General features: G+C 46.2%; 1 protein-coding gene across 7 annotated transcripts in view; it reads right to left on the bottom strand.

The window, feature by feature from the left end:
• LOC130678803 (kalirin-like) overlaps positions 1-21764 on the bottom strand; it is a 110581-nt gene that overhangs the window by 38513 nt on the left and 50304 nt on the right. For 3 of the 7 annotated variants that reach the window (XM_057503483.1, XM_036905367.2, XM_036905356.2), the window contains 11 exons: positions 21152-21218; positions 19649-19752; positions 19401-19470; positions 18996-19082; positions 18029-18121; positions 17215-17265; positions 16310-16387; positions 12854-13039; positions 12333-12504; positions 8396-8634; positions 6504-6761 (listed from right to left, as the gene is read on the bottom strand). In XM_057503483.1, coding sequence (XP_057359466.1) covers positions 6504-6761; positions 8396-8634; positions 12333-12504; positions 12854-13039; positions 16310-16387; positions 17215-17265; positions 18029-18121; positions 18996-19082; positions 19401-19470; positions 19649-19752; positions 21152-21218 — 1405 coding nt within the window. Of the gene's footprint in view, positions 1-1781; positions 1842-2940; positions 3065-6503; positions 6765-8395; positions 8635-12332; positions 12505-12853; positions 13040-16309; positions 16388-17214; positions 17266-18028; positions 18122-18995; positions 19083-19400; positions 19471-19648; positions 19753-21151; positions 21219-21764 lie in introns of those variants that run through there. The other 4 variants (XM_036905362.2, XM_036905348.2, XM_057503481.1 and 1 more) reach the window with 3 other exon arrangements.

The following is a 21764-nucleotide window of genomic DNA, read 5'->3' as shown; positions in this document are numbered from 1 at the left end:
TGTGCGTGTGAGCCTTTTGCTTATCTAAATGTAGAATGGAGCATCTGACTACATCAGCTGACCTCAGTTTGTGCTGCTCACATGGCCCCACAGCCATCTTTGCCTACCTCTTCCTTTGAAGAGCAGAGTGGGAAAGTTACTCTTTGAAGTACCTTGGCCCACTAGTGCTGAAAAAGGTCCCAAATCTGGAACATAGCTACCTGACTCTTCCCCTCCCTCATCCTGGCCTTCTTCTCCTTGCAGGTGACATCTCTGATACATGCCAGCAACAGTTTGGCCTGGGGATAAAGGGGCCCCCAGGTATCTACCAGCTGACAGGTGTGGGCCTCACGCGAGCTGGTGCCTATCCTATTTAATGCAAGGAAAGCAGAGGCAGAAATTTCCCCAGTTTCCTCATCTCTAAGATACTTTTAGGCTGTGACCGGGTACCCACTTCCTCCCACAGTGGAGTGCTGTGTTGGCCCACACCTGCCAGATTTAGCTCTGTGGCAATACCCACATCCACGGGGGTCATTTTATCCTGGCAGAACTGCTGGTTCAACCACTTGTCTCTGACCAGATTCGACTCATTGGGCCTCTTCCAAAGCTCACTTATGCCTCCTTGGGCAGTATGAGCTTTCCTGGGCTCTGTGGCAGTTGTCATAATACGATGTAGGAGTTCTTTGGGATCACATTACAGTAAGAACAATAAAAGTCTGTCTAGTTAAGTGCAAACCTTGGGCTATAATGAAAAGGTTTAAAAAAACACTCTGTTTTGTAAAAGGACATCTCTAAACTTTTGTCCATGAAGGGGGTGTGGGCAGAGGCTTGGAGAAAAACTTTCAATTTACTCTGAAAGACAAAATGGCAGGGACAGCCAGCTCCAGCTTAGCTCTGATTCGCCACGGTTTGTAAATGTAGGATGGTTGTCACTCAGTGGCAAGCCATGTATAAGTCGTGTTTCTCTAACCACGAATCATCTCTAGCCTAGAAGGGGTTAGAAGTTGATGTGATGCTCTAGGTGGGGGAGGTGCTGGCCCACGCCCCCATCCCTAGAGCCCCAGAGGGCGAGAAAGGCCCTGGGGCCATGTTCCAGCCTCCCATCTCTCCAGGGGCCTCTGCTCCGGCTATCAGAGGGAGGCCAGTCCCAGGGCTTCTCTTCACGGGGGCACGGCTACCGCCTGGAGAGCCCTGTGGCTGAGCAAAGGCATGTTGTGGCATTGCTGCGATAGCTGCTCGCTTGCCATCAGCCAGCTACACACAGAGGCTAGGGGCCAGGTCACCCACCACACCACACCTACTTCACGCTTTTGCTGGAGCCTTGAGGGAGGAACAGTTGCCAGTAGAAGAACCAGATGATGAAGATAATAGGGAAGGAAACAGAGGGAAAAGGGAGGAAGGAGAAACAAAAGAGGCAGCAACTAACACTAAATGGGGTTTTGCCTGTTAGCTGGGAACCAACTGCTCTTTAGAATGCTGTTTTCCATGAATAAAGTGTTCAAAGTTTCCAGTAATGAAGTTAAATATTTTCTACATAAAGTCAAACCTGCCAAAGAAGAAAATATTAAGCAAGCATTCAAGAGAACCAGAAGTAACAACTCTATCTTTTTAAAACTCTATCAAAATGGAGCTGAATTAAGTTTTGTTTTGTTTTGTTTTTTAAGTTGAATTGGGCCACCAAGAGATGACCTAACACCACAATCTATCCTTGACTGGCCGGTCACTTTAGCAAGGTCACCGTTACAGCACACATTGAAAAAGACAATAATTGTAGGAAATAGGATAACAATAGCTGCTTCTACCTCCATGCTAGTATTAGGGTCAAGATCATCACACTCTGACTCCTCGGAACTGTTCGTCTCCTTGATGGGCAGCATGAGGAAGGGGGAAGAAAGAGAACACAGTTAGAACACAGGCAGCTTGTGCTAGAGAGCCAGGAGCACTTCAGAGAACCGTGGGCAATGGGAAACTGGGCAGAGAAAAAAACCGTGCTTTTTAAGGTCAGGTTGAGAATCCCCAGGGGCAGCGGCATGCTCTTTTCAGGCAGAGGAGGCTGGGACCATGTACAGCCGCTCATTTCACAGGAAATAGCAATGGAAGAAACCAAATGAAGCGTGAGTGCTGTAGGATTTAACTGCTGTCTTCTGTGAGGCTGGACTTCCCAGATGAGGGTGAAGGAGAGAACACAATTTCTTTTCCCCAAGAAGAATGATAGAATGGGTTTCGCTCGCTCTTCTTTTGCTCAGGAAGGGAGCAAAGTGCCAAGGAGCTAATCACACATTGTAACAATATTAAGTGTCAGCAGTCTAATTTCCGTTGTCCAGAGGCAGATGTTTTCAGAGGGCCTAAGTGTGACAAAAACACATCACACCGTTTCAAGATGGGGGACAACAAGGGTCTGCCAAAGCTTAGAATTAGTGAGCTCATAGCAATATGTGGATTATTACAAAGCAGTAACTTGGGCTTTACCAATGTGCCTCCCTTCCCTGCCCCTGCAGAGGTCTGAAGGTGATGTTGTCTGAATTCTGGGGAAAAGAAATGAAACTTTACCGAGGACACAGTGGTCCTTAAATTCCAAACCTCAGACTTCACAGGGTTGAGGGTTTGGAAAGCATTCCTAGTCTCTTTACCCTGCATGTTTTTTCAACCTAGGATATTGAATGGGCAGCCTTGAGAACTTTGGTATGACTCATGCATCTTGCATTTCTATGAGACTAATGCTGCAGATAATTTTGCTATAAAACATCTGCACAGTATAAAGAGATAGGTATAAAAAAGAGGTACTTACTTATTTGAAGTTGCCAGGTGAAATAAAAAATAAAAATAAATCGATCTTGCATGCAAAAACCTGCTAAACTACTTCCCCTCAGTCCCCACACTGGGAAAAAAAAAAAACCCATCCACCCAAATTGCCTGGGAGTGGATGAGAGGTAGGACACAGCTCCGGAATACCTTACTCACTTTAACAGAGACTTTGTTGCCCAGAATATCCTTGGGTTTACGAGGCCCTGTGGCTTCATTTTTACCCGTGTTCTCCATTTCCGCCCGCTTTCTCATGCGTAGAGTATGCCATGAACATGACTTCCTGTTGTACCAAAAAACGCACCAATCAAAATGGCAGGTCAGGGCACAGTGAGGCGGTGGGTGGGCTTGCCACCCTTGGGTGAGTCAGGAGGTGAGGTGGTCCAGCCAAGCCCCGGCCGCAGAGGACCCAGACCTGCCCGCCAGCTCCTGTGGCGGCTGGCAGCTGATCGCGCCTCCAACCGCAAGTTAGTGCGGATGAACTTCCCCGCCTCCTGATAGATGTGCAAGGTTGGCTGCAGCATTAGAGGAAAATGAGTGCCGGGTTATTAAAGCTACCAAGGGAAATTTCTATATCAGACTGATGAGGTCTTAAGGGACTGAGGAATTCACTTCCTGCAGGGTATGGTGAACAAGGGGGAGAATGGGGGAGGTGGTATAGAGTAAAACAGGAAAGGTAAGGGAAATTTATTCTACAGTGCATAAACTACTGGTACTTTCCCAGGACCAGCTAGAAAGGCCCAAAAGGATGATTTTGAGATTTTCATCTCATTATTAGTATTTGGGTTGTGGCCACTCCCAAACCCTGCAGTCTAGATAGGATTGTCTGGGGCATTTGACTTAATAAACAGTTGAGCGCCACCCATTTATCTGGATATTTTACGATAAAGGGTTTCTCAGTTTATGTTCTCCACACGACTCAGTGTCTGTAAATACAGGGCTCTGCCAACCACTAAGAGGTGCTGGAGTGTTCCTGTTGGGAGAAAGCCCAATACGTGCTCTCAGGGAGTGAGGGCCGAATTGCCCTTTCCCACGAGGGGGTTGGGAGAGACTTCTTCACAGACTTGTAAAAAGAACTCAAGGCGCAAAAGCCCAGTCACAGACAGCACCAGGGACCCCAGGTGAGCAGCATCATTTTCAGGGGTGGTCTGGATAAGGTTCAATCATTGTCTGGAATAACTGAGGTTGGCTTTCCTTCCATGTCTCCTTGTCATATTTAGGCTTGTGCAGATAGGGCTTAATGAAAAGAGGCTCTATTAAGGGAGAGAGGAGAGAGAGAGAGGCATATGAGATGTAGATGGAAGGTGGATGCTCCAAAATGTAGAGCATTTCTCCCACAAAACTTCCCATATGTCAGGAATTTTGGGTTGTCCTGAGGAAGGGGTTCCCAAAATACTTATCAGTAACACACATGCTCAACAATCAACCTTCTGAGTAGGAAAGAGCAGTAATAGTCATGTTCTCAAATTTTTGGGAGAGTGAGATCCTTCAAAAGGCAAGAATCCCTGGCCAGACCCTCTTGTACCTCCTTGATAGGCAGGCTCTCTAGAATCTGCTGTATACCAGCTCCTCACCCCAACTGCTCTGTAATGAGTGAGAACAGTCATGGAAACTAACCTGAAATAATATCACTCTGTTAACTGGAGACTTTCACCTCATATCTTTACCCCCAAATCCACGTCTCTGGCCCATTCTGAGAGCATCTTGAGGCCAGGAGCTCCCTGCCAAAGGGATTCCCAGCACAGACAGCACTGCCTGTGCCTACGTGAGTGTGGGGATGTTTTCCTATGTTAACCACAATCCTCTGGGTCATTCTGTATGCTTGATGAGGAGCTAGAAATGTTACAAGCAATGTTTGGAAGGAAGACTCAGACTAGTAGAAGTGGCAGGACAGACTCGATTTCATATTCTTCCCAGAAGACGTTGTCATCATGGTCTGGGGAGCTTCCATTTCTTGGCCACAAGCCCGGGAACTGATGTGGAAACAGGGTTTCAATGACATTCATCCTGTAGGCATCCCAACCAACTCTGACCCGTCAGGTCATAGCAGGCCCTGGGGAGGGTGTGGTGAGTGCCTTCCCTGATAAACAGTGACAACCACTTCTAGTCAGTTGCTCTGCTCCACCTCCCACCCACTCTTGTGACAAAGCAGCTGACAAGGAACCAAAATGACCAATTTGTATTCGAATCTGTTCACTTCCACCCAGTGTGACGTCTCTCCTATCTGCCCTTCTGTGGAAGGTGTGAGAAGGAAGAGGTGCTGAGGCCTGGATAATCAATCACAGATGGTTACGAGTGGCTCTGTAAGGCCATGACTAGTAAGAGCTTTAATGCTTTGAGGGCCTTCATTCTTAAGGCTTCTTAAAAGGTACCCAAACCAAATGTATTTAGAATAAGCTGAATTGGGCCTATCACACCTTGGAGGCCACTACTGATTTCCAGCTGGGCCTGTGGTTACCTAGAATGGCCAGGGTGAGACCAGCAGCCTCTACTCCACGAGCTAGAGAGAGAGCCCAACGAGCCAGTTTTGTCTGGTGCCCCTGCTCAGCTGTCTCACAGGAACTCCTCCCACCTCTGCCATGGGTGACCACAGGGCGCAGAAAACAGTGGGGCCCCAAGCCAAGCACTGCGTTCTACTCAAGGCCTTAATTTACGTTAGCACCTTGAGGTTGCCCAGTTGGACAGCATTCAGTCTGTGTCATTCCTCATCTCAGAGGTTAGAGAAAACCAATAGGGACTGCTTAGAAGGGAAGGGTAGGATTGGAGTTCTAGCCACAAAGGCACTTTTTGTGCAGGAAAAACCTACCAATACATTCAACCAATTTCTAAAATACAGAAAAGAAAAAAAAAATCATTTTCACATTTAAAAGTCCAAGAATAGTGAAATGGGGGAAAAAGGGTCAAGTAGTCTTTAACCTCATTAAAACATGCTCATGGTGAAAATTTATTTTACATATTTAAAATAGTACATTTAAAATTATTAGTTACATTACAGGTACAATGATGAACATTGTGACTCTCCATTATATTGCACAACCTGACTTCATCCATATGGGTTTCTTTAAATAGTGCAAAATACTTTATACAGGAATGTGTTTGGAAGGGTCTTTGCAACCAAAATAAAGAAAAGAAGTATCTTACAAATTACCATGAACATATATTAAAGTGACAGGGGAGAGGGGAAAGTTAAAAAAAAAAGTTACAATCTGTACAGAGGAACTGCCACAGACAACCAAAAAACCAAAAAATTCCCTTTCTCCCGTGAGGAGCAGCAGGCCTCAGACCCATGCGGGTCTGGCATTTGTGCTAAGGTAATTTTTTGGTGTCAATCAAAAAAAAAATATATCAGTAACTTAATACAATATAAATAGAAGTCCAGTCCAGTGAATCCTGCGGTGGATCAAATGGAGCAACGGGAGGCGTGCCTTTTGTCATCTAGGGTTTCAGTAGGGTTCTTTTCTTAATGGGGGGAGAAAAAAATGAACAGAAAATTATAAACGAAAAGGAAAGAAAAACCACTGTCACTACCACCACCAACAAAAAAAATGAGAACAGTCCAGCATGTGTGCCCCATGCCGTGTGCGGTTCCATCCCTCAGACACTGGTGCAGGCGCACTGTCAAGAATAAGCGGCAATAACTCCCTATCGGGTGTTTGCATTTTTGTGTTCTTTGTTTGGTTTTGAATTTTTTTAATCCACATACTCCTCTCCCGGGGAAGCACTTACTTGATGCTCCCGTCACTGTTTTCTGCCGCCGCCGTGGCTTTGGTGGGGGGAGCCAGGATGCTGCCTGGGACCCAGCCCTCGGCTGCGGGGGAGTGGTCGCTGGCAGGCTGGTACACCAGGCACATGTTCTGCTGGTTGACGGCGAGGACCTGGACCACCTCACCTTGGCTCACACAGATTTCATTCTCCTTCAGTGCATAGTAATCTTTGATCACAGCCATGGATGAGGTTCCGTTGCAGCCTCCCAGGTCACTCTGCTAGGAGGCAAAGGCGAGAGGGACACAGACACGAGAAGCCTGGTTCACATGGGCTTGCTCTAGATTCTACTGTGTGGCTAAAAGCCAAACTTCCCATTAGCAGGCTAAATAGCAGGCAGAAGATTATCTTAAGTGATTAAATTATATTCATGGATGTGCTATGACAAGGTATATTCTATAGCAATGTCTCATACAATATTATAGTCAAGGGTGAATAGGCAGAGATACAGTCCAGTCTTGGTAAAGGTATAAACACACCTTCCACCTGAAATCCCCTCTGGAGCATGTGACCTTTGGGCCAGCATCCTCTGACCAATGGGAGAAAGAGTGTGTCACAGGCACAGGGCTATATAAGCACCGGGGCAGAGTGAGGTCAGGGCCAAAGTCAGGCCAGGGGTCATAAGCCCCTAGTGGAAAGAACACAGATCTTTCAACACTCTGACCTTCCTTGAGACAGGAGTAACAATGAGACCTTTGCCCAACTCAGAAGCAAGGCCGTGACCTACCCTGACCCACCTCCTGCAGGGAGAGAACTCCCCTAGCCCCACCTTGAGCTCATTATTACAGAGGTCCTGCCTCCGTGGCTTTTCCACATGACTCCGTACCAGGGAAGACGCCTCTAGACAGACCTCTAACTCCGAGGGAGGCCTGGCTGCCTTAGAGGGTGTGCTGAGAGCCAGAAATTCTTTGGTTAAGTTTGACAAAATGCCAATGTGACATCAAGTAATTCACACAGGCAAGGGGCTTTTAAGATAAATAGTCATTTCTGAGTAATGTGGTGAAATAGGTTGGTATAGTTTTCTAATACAACATTGAACTTGGACATTAATAGTTAATTTTTAAAAACTCAATATCATCTAATGATTTGTGGAAAAAGAAAGAACTATAAAATTGGAACATGTAATTGAAAAATGTAGATGTTCAAAAACACATCGACTTCCAGAGGGAACTGAGTCCTAGTAAGTTTAACTAACTTGCTAAGGTTCTAGAGCAAGCAAATTATAGAATTTGGAATGGAAAGCAGATTGCATGATTCCTAGCCTACCACCTTTCCCATTTATTCTTATTCCTACTGCCTTGCAGGGTCAAAACAGCTATGTAGACTGGGTCTATAGTTAATTCTATGACTGTCCTCATGGTGATGTTTGAACTGTGGATTACCTTTGAAAAACGTTTAATTCAAGGCTGGCTTCTTGCATTCACACAGAGATGTGCAACTGCTTCTTGCCACATCAGCCAATGGATGGTGAAGAAATATGAGTTACTTCAGCATTCAGTGTTGGAAAGGACCATCTAAGATGTCAAACACTAGAACTGTGACTTTTAGAGGATCCACATCACAACTACTCTATTTAGTGTAAGTCATAATTGCTGCTACAATATTACCTTATATTTGTATAGAGTTTCTGCAGATGACAACAGCCCTCTAACATATTATCTGAGCAGTGGGAACTGGTTTAGTTCACTCAGTTTGCAGAGAAGAAAGAGAAATAATTGAGACAAATAATTGAAATTATTTAGTGGGTTGTTCCTGCTAAAATGATCAGCATAAAAAGATGCTACTTCTTAAAGTGAGCCCTGAGGCTGTGCCCTCAGAGTGGCGAGGGAGGGAGTGATGGGCTATTACTCACCTTGTTGGCCTCGAACTTGTCCCCAGACTGGTGATAGTCAAACCCTGGGCTGCCATTGGAGGTAGATATCTTCAGGGGTGGCAGAGGCGGGTTATAGCTGGAGCCCTTTGGGGGTTTCTCAGAGCCCACGGGGACAGAAGAGTAGGGCCTGGGACTGGCTTGGGGACCCCTAGCCGCCTGGGGCCTCATCACGGCTGTGGTCCTTTCTTTCCGCTGATACTCAATGGGCGACTGTAGTGCTGTAGGGTAAGAGCAGAGAGTTACTCTAAGCTTTGGGAATCCCACAAAGATTTGGAGGCTTAACAGGTACAGGCTTTGTGCCAGGCATAATGGTGGTACATGGGGAAGACACTACCCTCATTTTTAAAGAACTTATAATCTATTGGGAGAACTAAGAAAGCTACTTGAATAATGAAGATATAAAAACAAAATGCTGCCATATGTGAGGTATGAAGTAGTGTGCAAAAGGAGGGAGAGAGGTCCTGTGGTTTGTGTGCATGTTACGTACAGGTGGTGGGAAAGGTTAGAAAGGGCTTCAGGAGAGGGCTGGCTGCCAGCCTCTGACATTCAGATTCTGCAGGAGGGAAGCAAGTGTGAAGTGTGTCTGGGGAACAGGACAGAGTCAGGTTACCTGGAACAGGGGCCATTGGTCCCGTGGAGGAAGAGGACAGCAGATAGGGAAAGGAGGTTGGAAGTGCCATGGTGCAAAAGATCTAGAGAGCCAGGCTAATGAGTCTGGACTGAATCCTGAAGATCATGAAACCTGATTGGATTAAATGAACATTCTAAATTCAGCTTCTATCACCAGAGTCACCCTTGGAGGACACCGACTCTGTAGCAGTTGGAAGGAGGGATTGGAAAGGCTGATTCAGAAGCCAGGAGTCGGTACCAATCTAGAAGTCTAACCAGAGAAGAGCCAGTGGGCATGTGGGATGGATATGGGATGGCAAGTGTTGCCGAGGGAGACTAGACCCTGACACAGCCCAGGTGGGCAAAGCAGGCAAGGACTGAGGGTCCCTCTGGTTAGAATGGTAGCCCGTGGAACTCAGGAGACAGAGGAAAGCGTGATTGGAAGGGAAAGATGTGAGCTCTGTTTTACTAGGTTTAACATAACAAAGTTCCAAAGTCTGAGTACTGAAGAGGTACAGCCAGGCAAGAGCCATACAGGTCAAATTCTGTCAGACTGACCTCAAGGGCTGGCCTGATTTTGTCATTCTTATCAATATTCACTGTATTTAAGTGTATTAACAAATATTTAAGTGTATTAACAGCTGGGGCCCAGAGAACTTTCATATAAAGATATTTCTACAGTGATAGGTATGCACTTCAATAGGATTCAAAATAGGGTCACACTTCCTATTTATATGTGGTCTCAGGAGGGAAAAATTGGCTGAGATGCCTGCACTTGTCTCTATAAGTGAAAGGCTGGCCTTGTTCCATTGTCACATCCTTGTCTCTGGAGCGTGTCAAAGTACAGAACAGGCTCCTGCCAGAGTTCAGCCTTTCTCCCTGGAGAGTGTCCTCTAAGCATTCAATATGGAGGTATTGATAATCTAGTTCAGTAATATTGCCGTAATTCACTATCATTAGGAGAAAGGTCTCTTGGAACCCATCTAAAAGTGTGAATCGCTGGCTATGCCCTGAGATGTGCAGTTCCAAGTTTTAAGTAGGTGGCAGAATTGTGAAGCAGGCCTTACCACACTGATTTTATGAATCAATACCTATCATGTGGAATTAGGGTATTACTTGATTATACATATAACTGTGCTTAAGTGTTTGAAAATAGTATCTTTTAAAATAAGCCACATAGAGAGCCTTGGTTTTTCCACCAGTCTCAGTGCGCATAACTGAGGCTTCAGGATCAGGAAAGCTGTGCACCTTCTGACAGGACTTGTTCCTGGCTGGTGGATGGAGAGTCTTATGCCTGATCCTGGTTCTTCTCTTGTTTTGTTCACTAGGGACCTCGTAGATAAATGCAGGGACTCCTACTCGCGACTGTATTGCAGTTTTGTGGTTAGGAGCCTAATTGTAAGGGTTTACAGTTCTGGGTTCAAGTCCTTGTTCTATCCCTGACTTTTCATGATGTTGGACAAATTTATTACCTCTTTGAGCCTCCTTTTCCTCTCCAGAAAAGTATAAGATGATGGGACTGACCTTACACTGGCAATCTAAGAGTTAAATGTGGAAACCCATGTGAATGCAAACTTGGCATCAGGCCCAGCACAGAAAAAGGGCTCAATATATGGGAACAATTATTGTTACTTCCATTATTTCTGGTTTCAATTTATTGTCCTACCTTCTTTTTCTTTTGAACTGCATTGATGAACTTTAGAACTTCATTCCAGCTTAGAATCTATCAGAAATTCCTGTCAGAATGCAATTTAATAAAAGTATTTCGTGTGTGCACATTTTTGGTATAAAATTATTTATCAACAGAAGCTTTAATTCAAAGGTGTGCATTCAGAAACTGTAAACTATATATTATTTTCATTACTCTCCCTCAGCACTGGGCTGGTGTTTAATTTTAGACTTTTTAGAATGAGGAAGAGCCCGAGAGATCACTTAGTTTTTTCCACCAAACTGTTTCAGTTGGTGGGGCAGGGGGCATGACCTCAAAACACTCACTGTGTGGAATTGCTCTGGAGTCTCATGTTTTTATCTTAAAAAGTCATGCACCTTGCTATACAATTTAATCATCTTTGTTTTAAAATAAACACAGTGTGTTAAATCCCTTACCGCAGAGTAACACTGATGTTGTAGGGAGGTGGGCCAGAACTGTTGGTGTAACCATGGCACACGCCAGTGTGGACAGAGGAGACGGTTCTCTTTGTCACAAAATGAGCCAACCAAGGCCCAGAGTGTCAAGTCCTGCCCAAGTCCTCAACTAGCATGCCATCTGTAACCTTTCCTGGTCACATTCACGGCCAAGCTAGATGCCCAGCAAGTGCTCTAATTGGATTATCTGAAAGGAGTCCAGCTTCTAATACTGGAAAGAAGAGGTGACACATCTGAGGGTGGGCCCATGTGCACATGTGTGCGCATGTGTGTACACACGTGTACATACAGGCACATGCATTCATTGAGTCTGCAGGTTTACTTCAGTGCCAGTTACATTTTGCCTTCAACTTCAATCTCCATTTCTGCTCAGAGAGACTTCTAAGCTTATCAACTCAAGAGATCAATACTAGTGTAAACCTGTATGCCTCTTTTTACATGCCAAGTTCAATGCGAAGAAAATCCCAGCAGGGGGAAAAAAAATAAAGAAATGCAAACAAGGTAGCAATGCCACTTCATTTTGATTCCTGCCACCTGTGAGGGGACTGGGTGGGGGGTGCAGTGGTCCATGGAGAACCACATTGTCTGCCTAGTCATCCATTTGTTCTGTGAAGTTTCAAGGTATAACTGAAATTTCGAGTTAGTGATTGCCTCTCATTTGAATGGTGCAAGGCTGGTTAGCAAGATGACTTATCCAGGCTTTCACACTGTTGAGACAAGAGGGGGGATTTGAAGCGATCTGCCACCCTCCAGTTATCTCCAGATAACACCAGGGAACCTGCAAGGGTACCACCTGTTAGCCACCGAGTGGGAAAACATGTATCACAGAGAGCTGGCCCCCAAGACAAAGAGGATGTGCCATCTCAGCCTTCTGCCCCAATTATTGCCAGTTGGCAGTGGTGGCCACAAGGCATATACCCTATGTTTAGGCTATAAGAGAGCACCTCTTCTTTTGGAACGATGCGGCTTGTCACAATCCATTTTTCTACCTGCATATTCAGGTTCAAAAAAATTCTAAACAAAGTACCTGAAAACCACAAATTTGGAGTCCATATAAATTGTGATCTGGGCTCATAACTCACTATGAGCCTAGACCCGAGGAAGCTCAGAGGTGTGGGGTCCCCTGAAAATGGCGCTGCTAGAAGCCAGGCCCAGTACCCACCATTCAAGAAGTCTCGCTGTGTTTCTAAGACTTGACTGATGTCTTGGACCCAGGCCTGCTGGATGTCAGCGTTGGCAGCCTGCAGAATGACCCTCTCAGAAGTCTCCCTGTTCATCAGGGCAAACTTGCAGGGGTCATTGTCCACGTTCTCCTCCAGGACCAAGTAATTCATCTGGAAGAAACCAAATTTTCCTTTTCACATTTAAGTGGTTTTAAAAAAAAATCAACAACATTTTATAGTTCTTCAAAGGTTTTATTTAGGAGATGTTTCCAAAACTTTTCCCTGAATCTAACAGCTAAATACTTTGGTTTCTGTCTTTGAGTGAATGACATGACCCTGGAGAGCCTGCAGGATCTGCCCTCAGCCTTTCTCACAGATATTCAACCTTCATGCCTGAAGGTTATTCAGCTGAAAGATCTTCGAGGTTCCAAATCCTCACTCATCCCAGTGCCCATCTTACAGGGAAGCTCCCCCACTTTGGCTCTTCCTTGTCCATTGTCATCCCCACTGGGATCCTCACCTTGATGCTCCTTTTGAACATGTAGCCTGGGGTGAGAGATCCCTTCCTGAGCAGTTCGCTGAAGATGACAATTTGCTCGAAGAGGAACACACGCCTCTCCTTGGTCCGGGACTGCATGCCTGCATCCAGCTCGATCACATAGAACGTGTCCTGCTGAAGCAACTTCCCCTGAGCCGTCAGGGTGCCCTGATGGAAAGAAGCGGGGTGGTGAAGTCAGGAAGAAACAGGGAGATGGCTACAGGGCTGCCTGTCTGGAGACATGGACAGCACACCCACCAGCCCAAGCCTCGGGCTCTAGTCAGAGAATGAATTAGGAGCCACTAGTCATCTAGGACAGACACGAGGGCCCTGGGGGGAAAGGGAAAGAAGACTATGGAACCACTAAAAGGCAGCTCCAAGAAGATGCCAGAAGCAAAGAAGGTAACATTATGAGCTAAAAAGACATTCAGGAATTATCTTGGCCCTTCTTACTTCTATTAAAAGGAGAACAGAAAGTAGGTGACACTTGGAGCTGGAAGTGGCCTTTCTGTCATGAGAGCTCTGAGAAACGTGCGTGCCTGGGTCCCTGACAGCATGGACCAAGGACCTGGGGCACCCTCATGGCCATGAACTTAGAACCAACCTGTGGCCAAGAGAAGTGATGTAGGCAAGGCCAGAAATAACCTGACGAGTTCAGCTTCTCTCTTCTCCTCCTTTTATTTCAGGTTGGGGAAATTCTGAAGACTTAGTCTCCTGTTACAGATCAATAGGCAAAGTTGGGGTACTACAGAGAGGTGCCCCATATTTTATAAGCTGATAGCGATTTTTCTGAGTCCTATGATCCTTCTTAAAATGCCTCCAGCTACCTGGGCCACTTGGCATCAGGGTTAGGGGGTGAACCTGTTTGGCTTGCCAGTTTCTATTCAGAGACATCTTCACATCTTCAAAGGGAGTGTGGCCCAATCCACCATGTCTTCACAGATGCTAATGGAGAGCATCGCTTTTCTTACTATTCAGCAACAAAAATGAGCTGCCATCTGGGATAGCAGCCAGAGAGCCTCCTCTGAACTATATACTCTCCCGGGTGACCACCTTTGTCCTTTAGTGCAAATGTGGGCCATTCTCTGTACATGATGCCTTATTCCAAACATTACCCGGTGCACGGGTCATTTTTCTTTCCTGTTCTTGAGAAACACCTGTATTCTGCTTGGATCAGGGCTCCAACTGTCAAGGTCAGCAGCTAAACAGGCTTATCTCTGCCCTTGTCCAAAGTTAATATTAAGCCAGTGACTAGCTAGCCAGGAAAGCTCTAAAAGCTTTCTTAATATTGCTTAAGAGCCCGACCTGAAAGTTAGAGCCCTGCTGACGCTAAAAGGAAAGCTAGGGATTTAAAAGGGAGAGAACTGAAGTGAGGGGGCTGACTTCTCCCTGGCCCAGAGCTCTGGACTTCAGAAGGAGTGGCAGTGCATTCAGGGGTCTTCCCAATTTAGCTGAAGGAACGCCAAGCAGATTCTTTGGATCTTGCTGAGAAAAGGAGATGGTGGTGCTTGATTTAAAGGAGGAAGTAATTCCACACCCGTGTGTGTGCCTTCTGTGGACACACGGGCACGGGCACAGCACAGCTCCTGTGATCAGACAGCACGATCAGGTGCTGCTCCTCTGACCGGTGGCCAGTTCCTCCAGAAACCCAGAGTCCAGTCAGACTCCTCAGAAAACACAGAAACACGGTGGCTTAAAAGCAGCAGAAATTACCCAGTTTGTTCAGAATAGCCTTGCACCTGGCACAACACCAAGGAAAAAAGTGTAAAACTTCACCCAGTGCAATAAAGAAAAACCATGTAAGGACTCAGGGTATATTTCTGCTGCATATCCCTAATTATCCTAATGCCTCGAGTCTGCTGTGGAAAACTGAGTATATGCGAAAAATGAACAGCAAAGACCCTCTACATAGTTCTTGGTCCAAACAAAGGAATAGAAATCAGATAGGGACCCAGAGTGGGCTGGAAGGACAGGGAAGACAGGAGAATTTGGCCCACAATCATCATGAATCCAACTCATTAACCCAAACCTGATTATAGGATATCCTAAATTTACTTATATACCAGTCAGTCTTATATCTTATCTTATCTATTCTATTCTATTCTATTCTATTCTATACTATTCTATTCTATTCTATTAATTCTATTCCATTCTATCTATTGCAATCCAGCCAAAAAATAAAAGCTATTACTTTCTATTTTCTCAATTTCCAGGAATCCCTTTTCTCCAGAAAGGAATAATAGAATCTTAGGTTGCAGAATTACCAGGAAACAGGATTAGAAGATCATCGTCTTTTCCTAAGGGGTTCAACTATTAAGTACCAGTCAATAATTATGTCAGTGTCAATTTTATCATGTTGATATTCAAAACAAATTATATAGAGTTAATACATGAAGTTTGGATATAAACTAATAGCAACCACCCATAAAGTTTAAATTAGGAAAGTCAATTTGTTTTTCAAAGGTTCACTGTTAGGTTGAACTGCCTCCCTCGTCCAATTCCTAACTCCCAGTACACCTCAGAATGTGACATTATTGAGATATAGGGTTTTATAGGGGGAATCAAATTAAGGTGAGGTCATTAGGGCAAGCTCTAATCAAACATGACTGGTGTCCTTATAAAAGGGGAAATTTGGACACAGAGATATGCACAGAGGGATGACAGTGTGAAGATGGATGAAGAATGCCATGTGACCTTGAGGACAGCATGGACAGGCCAAGGAGAGAGGCCTGAACAGTCCCTTCCCTCACAGCTCTCGGAAGAAACCACCCCTGCCTATACTTGGATTTGGACTTTCAGCCTCTAGAAACGTAAGATAACAAATACTGTTGTATAAGCCACTCAGTCTGTGGTGCTTTGTTACAGCAGCCTTAGCAAACTAGTAGATTCACTCAAACCAAAATCCTGAGACATGCAGCTGTTTCTCCTAAGACTTGATTCTCTTCTTCAAAGAAAAGAAATGGGCACTGTGATGTTTTAAAGCCTTAAATGTACATTTAACTAAAAATCCAGCCACTGTATAGACCTGCTTATTAGAACTACCCTTTCCAAAAAAAATTGTTTAATTTTCCCTCTGGTTCTACTTCCATCACAGAGTCCTGTTCTCCCTCACATTCCCAGCATTTCTCAGGCACAAAAGAAAAAGGAAGAGGTCATTGACAAGTGCACAGTTGTAAAGAATTTGGGGTCTTTCCAAACCCCTTGGAATTCTGACTCCAGCTTGGTTAACTGCTCTGTAGCTTCCTAGGACTGTCTCATCACTTATCCTAAACAGATGCATCTTCCAGGCCTGTGAGCCAGAGGGGCCCTGGCACAAAGGCACAGATGGCGAGTAAAGGAAGCAGAGGAGGCGGGCACAAGGTTCCAAGGGAAAACCACCTCATAGCCTGGGCTCCTGCTGTCCAGAAGAGGAGCTTAGAAGCATTCTTAAGGGCTCACCTCAAAGCCCTGCAGGCGTCCCAGATTCATCATGTCATTGCAGCGTTTTGGAACAAGGCACATTAACTCCACTGCTTTCTGTGGGAAAGAACAATAGCAGCTCATGAGGGTGAAGAGCACTCAGGCAGGAAGCTCAAGGCAATTCTGTCCTGGAAGATGGGGATCTGCTGGTAGTTCCTTGATTCTAGGAAAGGATGCTGGTCCCTGCTGCCCACTCTCAGACGGCCGTGGAATTTTCTGTTCTACATTGAGGGGTACTGGCCATCAGTGCAGAGGCTCCCTGAGAATCAGGCCATGCATGGGGAGAATGCTGGCCAACCTGTCCTTTTCCTACCTCCCCACTTTTGTTTACTAATTCCCTTTCCATTTTGTATTTTCTTTCTTCTCTCTGTTGCTTCTTTGCTGCCCAAGCAATAGCTGAGCCGGGCTTGTGAAACACTAGAGGTTTTAACTTAAAATAACCTGCCAGAATGGTCTGTAACTTCTGTGGCTTAAAATAATCTCCATGGTGACATTGTCTCAAAGGACTTCATCTAGGAAGTAATCCTTGTGGGTGGGGGAGGGAGTGAAAATGGGATACTTTGTATGTGAGACTCAAATAGGACCTGGAAGCATGGATACAACTTGCACACTGAAACACCCAACCTCTGAGGGACGCTAGTGGGCTCCCTTTCCCGCCACACGTCCCTGGGAGCCACAGTGGTCTGGCCCAGGACAGAAGTCTCAAGTTCTAGAAAAGCACTCTCTGTGTGCATTAACACTTGCCATTCCTCATCCTGCTGAGCAGCTGTTTGGAAGGTGCTCTCAGCTCGGACCCTCGGTTTTCAGAGCCCATTTTTCTCCGCCAGAGACAGACATCCAGTATCATCCCTGAGACCAGCCAGCATTACAAGCAGAAAACTCACCTCGATATCTGAACATTCCAAAGCAGCCTTCTCGCTGTATCTCAGGAAGTCCTAGCCAGTGGGAAAGAAGGGAAGGGGGTGGGAAGGGCGAGATCTGTTAGGAAAACAATGCTATAAAAAACCTAACATCATAAAAGCTGTGATGACACCCAGAAGACTTTCCTTCCCAACAGAGATGGCGATGCTGTGCAGGGGCTGAGATATGGAGTTATGAGTCATATTGGACATAATAACATGGACAGAATCCCCAGAATAGTCAAAGCTTCAGAGCTGTGGGAAAAGAGGGGAGGGAGAGGAGGGGAGGGGGTGTGTGAACAGGGAAGCCGGGGGGATTCTGACAAGAACGGGTGGGAGAAAGGAGAGTTCCGTCTCTCGCTTCCAGTTACCTCATATTTCTGTAAGACAAATCAAATGAACCATCTTAGAAAAGTAAAATACGATCAAATTTTAGTTATTACTCATTTAAAGTTTTCTAGGGCTTTTTCTTGCCTCAGCATTCTCCTTGTCATCCACTCGGCTTTTATGCTCTTATTTTCTTTTACTTTTCAAAGGGACTAAGTCAGTGATGTGATAAAGTAAGTGAATTGAAAAAGAGAAAATGAAATAGCAACTAACCTTAAAGGCAGCAACAATAGGCGTGCAATTTGCCGGGGGGGCAGAGCTGACAGAAGTAACCCAGAGACAAGACAGAAGCCCACATGCGCCCTGGCTCCCAGGAAGAACGTGGTGAAGAAAGAAACTCAAGCTGACCGCTCACTAAGCCAAAGTCTGAGGAGACCCTTCTCCAGCCCCAACCCAGGCTCACAGCTCTTACCTTGAGGAGCAACTGATATTTTGTTATTCTCTGAATGGGCTTGATAAGGAAGTCGCTCAGCGTCAGCCTCTGATTTATCTCCTGTTTCACCTCCTGGAATACAAGGGAGCTATGTCAGAAAAAAAGGATCCAAAGACTTGGGGTTTTCTGGATCATGATTCAAGACAAGAAGAACAGGTCTTTTGTTTGCTGATAAAGTTTTAGAATCTTCAAAGCATGCAAAAGGCAGAATTGCCTACATAACTGCTACTTTGTTATAAACAGGGAACACACGTCACTGTCACCTTCTGCCCATCAAGCACTTTCCCACCCCGTGTCCTCACACCGGTCCTGGGGACACGCTGGAAGGAGTAGTCTGTTCTCTCTGCCGCTCCAGGGCCAAGCCAGGAATAAATGAAGGGCTCCTCCTTGGACACGACAAGCCTATGTGGCTGGGCCCTCAACCCAGATCCGCGAATGCTCAAGTGAGGGCTCTTTCCAAGTGAGATGTTGCCTCTCCTCTAGCAAAATACACACTTCTAGGTTGGGGCAAAACAAACACTTTGAGGTGCTTGACAGAACCGCTGGGGTTGGGAGTGGAGACTGTGAGATGCCCATGAGCACCTCACACCTCACACGAGGAGGAAGGTCCTCAGCAGGCAGACTGCAGGGGCAGGGAGGAGGAGCGTGGGTACGCTCTGCTCTGGGGTCAGGTACGGCGGCCCGGAGCTTCAGAAGCAGCCTTTCTGTTATAGTCATTCCTTGAACAGAGGCTTCTGAAAGCAGTCCACACACTGGGCCGCCTCAGTGCCTCTCAAGCAAAGGTGCTCATGGGAACTTAGCTAAGAGGCCAGTGGCTCTGCTGAGGCAGCTATCCCTGTCCTGAGGGGTCATCTGTGGGTGGGTGGCAGCTGGTATTTCTGAATGTGGCTGCCTTGGCCTGAGTGTCTGTCCTCTGCCTCGGTTCAGCAAAGCCCAAGCAGCTTACTTCAAAGTAGGCGTCGTACTCAGCCACGATGTACTCAGAGCGCGGCTTGTTCTGGCAGTACCACACATAGATGTGCAGCTTCCGCTCCTGCGAAGGCAGAGGGAGGGGCGCTCAGGCATCTGTGCCTCATGCTGGGACTCAGAGCAGTGCTATGTTGGTCTACATGCGGAGAGGAGGACAAACATGGTCCACAGCTTGGGGTGCCCTGAGGCAGTTAAATAGCGTGGATGGAAGGGGAAATGTAGTAGGCAAGAACCCACATTTCAAATTGCCAAGAAGGTTAAAAAAACCCTGGCAATTCAGTGAGGGCTGAGGAGGAAGGCACCTCAAGGGAGCAGAAGAACAGGAATTTTTAAAGTGCATGCAAATGAGCCTGGCTGGGGAGGGGCGGAGGGAAGCACTCACATGTTTAATAAAGAGCTGTGCCAATCTGTCTTGCTCCTGGATACATTTTTCCAGTTCAGCCAGGAAAAAACTAAAAGGAGGAGAGGGGATAAGAGAAGGAAGCCACATTCTTCAGAACTGTGCTGTGCCTCAGGGATGAGATCAGTGACAGAAGTATCCCCAAACCCTGCCCCTAAGGTCAGATGCAGGGGGAGGATGGGTCCTGGATTCCCAGGAGGCCCCGATTCTCAGGACCACAAAGCACTTACTCTTTATGCCAGTCATAAATCTGGTGAATATTTCCAAACACGATCTTGTCCTTTCCTCGCATGTCCTCAGGGACGCCCTTTTCTTCTATTCTCTTCATGAAGCCCTGCATGGCAGAGGCAGCAGTGAGGAGGGCTTTCTTGCTAAGTAAGCCCCCACCCACAGCCCCGTGGAAGTGCCCACTCCCTGCACGAGTCTCAGAGCAAGTGCTTCTGTGGGTTCTCGCTATTCAACCAGGACTTGACCGTGTGCAGAGTGACAGACAAAACTTTTATGAAGTTCTGGATCCCGTTTTCTTTTGTCTCCACCCCCTTAAGAAAGCAGAATAAGGAAGAAAACAGTCACCTGTTCCTCTCCCTTCTTCCAATACAAGTTAAGTAAGGCTTTGAAGGCTCAGAATTTGGCATATCTGGCCTCAAAATGTCTTAATAAGATGTTCATGCTTTAGACTGTGTAAAATGTTGTCATGTATAATCTCATTTCAGCTCTGCAGTCAAGTTTGAGGTTGCATTGGCAGCATCTGCCCCCACCTGACAGATGAGAAGGCCAAGGCCTGGGGAACCATGTGGTCTCTCACAGTCACACCACTGATGTCTGACTTGCTTGGATCCCAGTTTCTCAGCCTCCAGGTTCCCAAACCCTCTACTCCTGGGCTGGGCTTCATATGGAGGTTGCTGTACCCTGGTCTGTCCCCAGCCCCCTTGGAGAACAGAATAACTTTCCATAAACTAGAATTAAGGTCCTCTACATTCCAGGTTAGTCTGTTTATCTAAGGTTTAGGACAAGCAAATATAAAACCTGAAGACTTCATAGGATGGGGACTTATGGGCTCAATGGAAGGCACCAGCAGGTGGTACAGGTAGCAGGCATGCAATTTTTAGACTTTACAGCCCTTCATTTAAGATGATTAACAATAGGGCTCTAAGGCATCTAAATTATCCATTTACTTTCTTAGAATTTCTCATCCACATGCCTAAATCCCCCTAAAGTAACCCCTAAGGACTGAGAGCTGTTTCATTCACTGCCAGGTTGACTCTTAATGGTGAGCCTGTCAGCCTTGCCTCACTGGCACTTTCTTTGTTCTTTTGGGAGTCACAGTGCCCTCTTTAAATCTAAGGAAACTTATAAGCTCCAAGGGCTCACTGAGAGTGACCTGCTTAGTGCCTGTGGTGGCTCACAGCTCTGAAGAACGTATTTCCATATCATCAAACACCACTGAAGCTCTTGGGACAATAACTTGGTCACTTCAAACAAGGTGACAGAACTCAGCTCTAACCAAGTGGCGAGATTTGGGAACCACTTCCGTCTAATCACTTACAATGTTTCAAGGCAAAAAGAAAATAAAAACCCCTACATATTCTATTTGATCTCTTACCATTTTTAGTTTCATTTCTTCAAATACCCAGAGAGAGTGAAATCCATGTAACCCTCAAGTTAAAAACACGTCGGCCCAGGTAGGGTCCAGGATGTGGGGTAGCCCGGACCCACCTGAGCCCTGTACTCACCTCCACGACAACCCCCAGATCCTTGACATAGTCCTTCTCTGTCTGGACCAGCTCGTTCAGGACAAACCTGAGAAGGAGATTAAGAACAATGAGGGATCCGCTTCACTGTTAAGCAAGAAATCTTCACACTTAAGTTCACAGGAAAGTTGCCTTGACACCCTTATGACGAGACCACCCCAAGCCCCACGCCTGGCACCCCGTGCGTGGGCAGGTGCTTACTGGTGTTCTCTGCAAGGGCCCCCTGCGAAGAGCTGAGGGAACCAAGGCCAAGGGAGCTTCCCAGATGGCATATCACAGTCAGGGGAGCGTGCTCACAGCCCAGCATTCTCCTTTCTAGTTTATGCTTCCTCCTCCCTCACCTATAACTGGACAGTTGTGTAGACACAGGGCAGGAAGAAGGATGAGCAAAACCTTGGTAAAACTAACTTATGAAAGCTTTGAGGACAAGGAATCAACACAAGATTCTTCTGCCTTCATTTCAACTCCATTCTTTGCTTCACAAGAGGAGAAAGATGTTTGCTTGATAACCAAACTTTGAGGCACAGTGACACTGCCATCATGTGAAGCTTTGGAGGTATAGAAGCTACAGTTATTCAGATAGGTGTCCCTGATA

The sequence above is a fragment of the Manis pentadactyla genome, chromosome 1 (genome assembly GCF_030020395.1).
Source record: "Manis pentadactyla isolate mManPen7 chromosome 1, mManPen7.hap1, whole genome shotgun sequence".
NCBI lineage: Eukaryota > Metazoa > Chordata > Mammalia > Pholidota > Manidae > Manis > Manis pentadactyla.
This window is presented reverse-complemented; position numbering and strand designations above follow the sequence as displayed.